Consider the following 1,351-nt stretch of genomic DNA (forward strand, 5'->3'; position numbering starts at 1 on the left):
GTTCTTTTGAGGCCCTCAAGGTGGCGCTCATGGCCCACAGGTTAAGAATATCTGCCCTACACAACGTATGAGAAAGTGGTTAAATCATGTCAAATTTGAAAAGCGTCCGCTCCTTTAATGTAAAAATACAGCCTATGCTCTAAGTTTATGTTAAAAWKTTTTTACGTTGCAATTTCTTRCTCAGGATGTGCTCGTGCCCAACATGCCCCTGACGTGACTCTGACTGTTGCAACACATGAACCACCACAACTCCCAACTGAGCTATGTTGGTTGTTTCCATGATTTTGTCACGGTCGCAGCACCGTGTTCTTAATAAACATTTAAAAAACTTGCAAAAGCACATTATGTAATAACACTGCAATATGTAATAATGTAATAAAATCAGGCTTTAAAATGTAATAAAGCATTAAAACTGCATCATGTAATAAATGAGGCAAAATATACTAAGAAATGTTTGAAACTATTTGCTACAGCCTATGCTGTGGTTTAGACAGTAACTTTTCAGAATTAAATATTTCTTTTTTGTCTTTCATCTAGTTTTTTTTAATAATATATTTTTTATTTAACTTGTCAAAAAGCCACTGAACCTGCAAAGATGAATAACTAATAACTGTGAAATGACTCACCTCTCTATTTGTGACAGGAACTTGGTCTCAAAGATGCCTCTGGTCTTCAGAGTCTCAGAGATTTGTCCCCGGAACAGAAAACCACGCTTGGTTAGATCGATTAAAATCTGACGGACAATTTCACCCAGGTACATTCCACTGCACATCTTCTCATATCTGAGGTGGATACAAACAAAATCAGTTTCATTTGTGAGAATTTTTACTTCATGAATTAACAATTTTCATTTGTTTAAATTAGGCATGGGCCGGATACTGGTCTCACGGTATACCTGAAGAAATTTATAGTTAGGGCCTAGTACTGATTAAATACAACACAGAGTTAGGGTTTTCTATTTTTTAATACCTTTATAATGTTTGTTATATTTCTTACAATGTGTTAATAGGGTAGATACATGTCCGAAAATAACAACACATAATTGAAGCTGTATTAACATTAGATTTGAGGGCTGTTTGTAGGAATGCCTGTGATTCAGCTGTAGGCCAGCAGGGGGCGAACTCAGGCATTGAAGATCCTGTATATATTGGTCGACTTCCTGTTTTGACTCCCAGTGTGTGGTTTCGTCGTCATCCTGAATGGCATTAAACCCCACTCCAGAATTCTGCTTTGTATGGCGTTATTTCACACAGGTGTTTTAACTAACTTCAGCCGATATTGCTACACATTCTCACTCCCGACTCGTCACATATTGACGCTTTTCCAAGGTTCCCTCCACGTCCGATTTTGA

General features: G+C 37.5%; 1 protein-coding gene across 1 annotated transcript in view; it reads right to left on the reverse strand.

Moving 5' to 3' along the window:
• The window catches only part of LOC106528469 (hexokinase-1), a gene marked incomplete in the record, with an annotated part of 72,819 nt that overhangs the window by 6,995 nt on the left and 64,473 nt on the right, over positions 1 to 1,351 (reverse strand). Inside the window, 1 exon segment of the mRNA XM_014023643.1 lies at positions 627 to 782. Within this exon segment, the coding sequence (XP_013879097.1) occupies positions 627 to 782 (156 nt within the window).

This window comes from Austrofundulus limnaeus, unplaced genomic scaffold (assembly GCF_001266775.1).
Source record: "Austrofundulus limnaeus strain Quisiro unplaced genomic scaffold, Austrofundulus_limnaeus-1.0 Scaffold383, whole genome shotgun sequence".
NCBI lineage: Eukaryota > Metazoa > Chordata > Actinopteri > Cyprinodontiformes > Rivulidae > Austrofundulus > Austrofundulus limnaeus.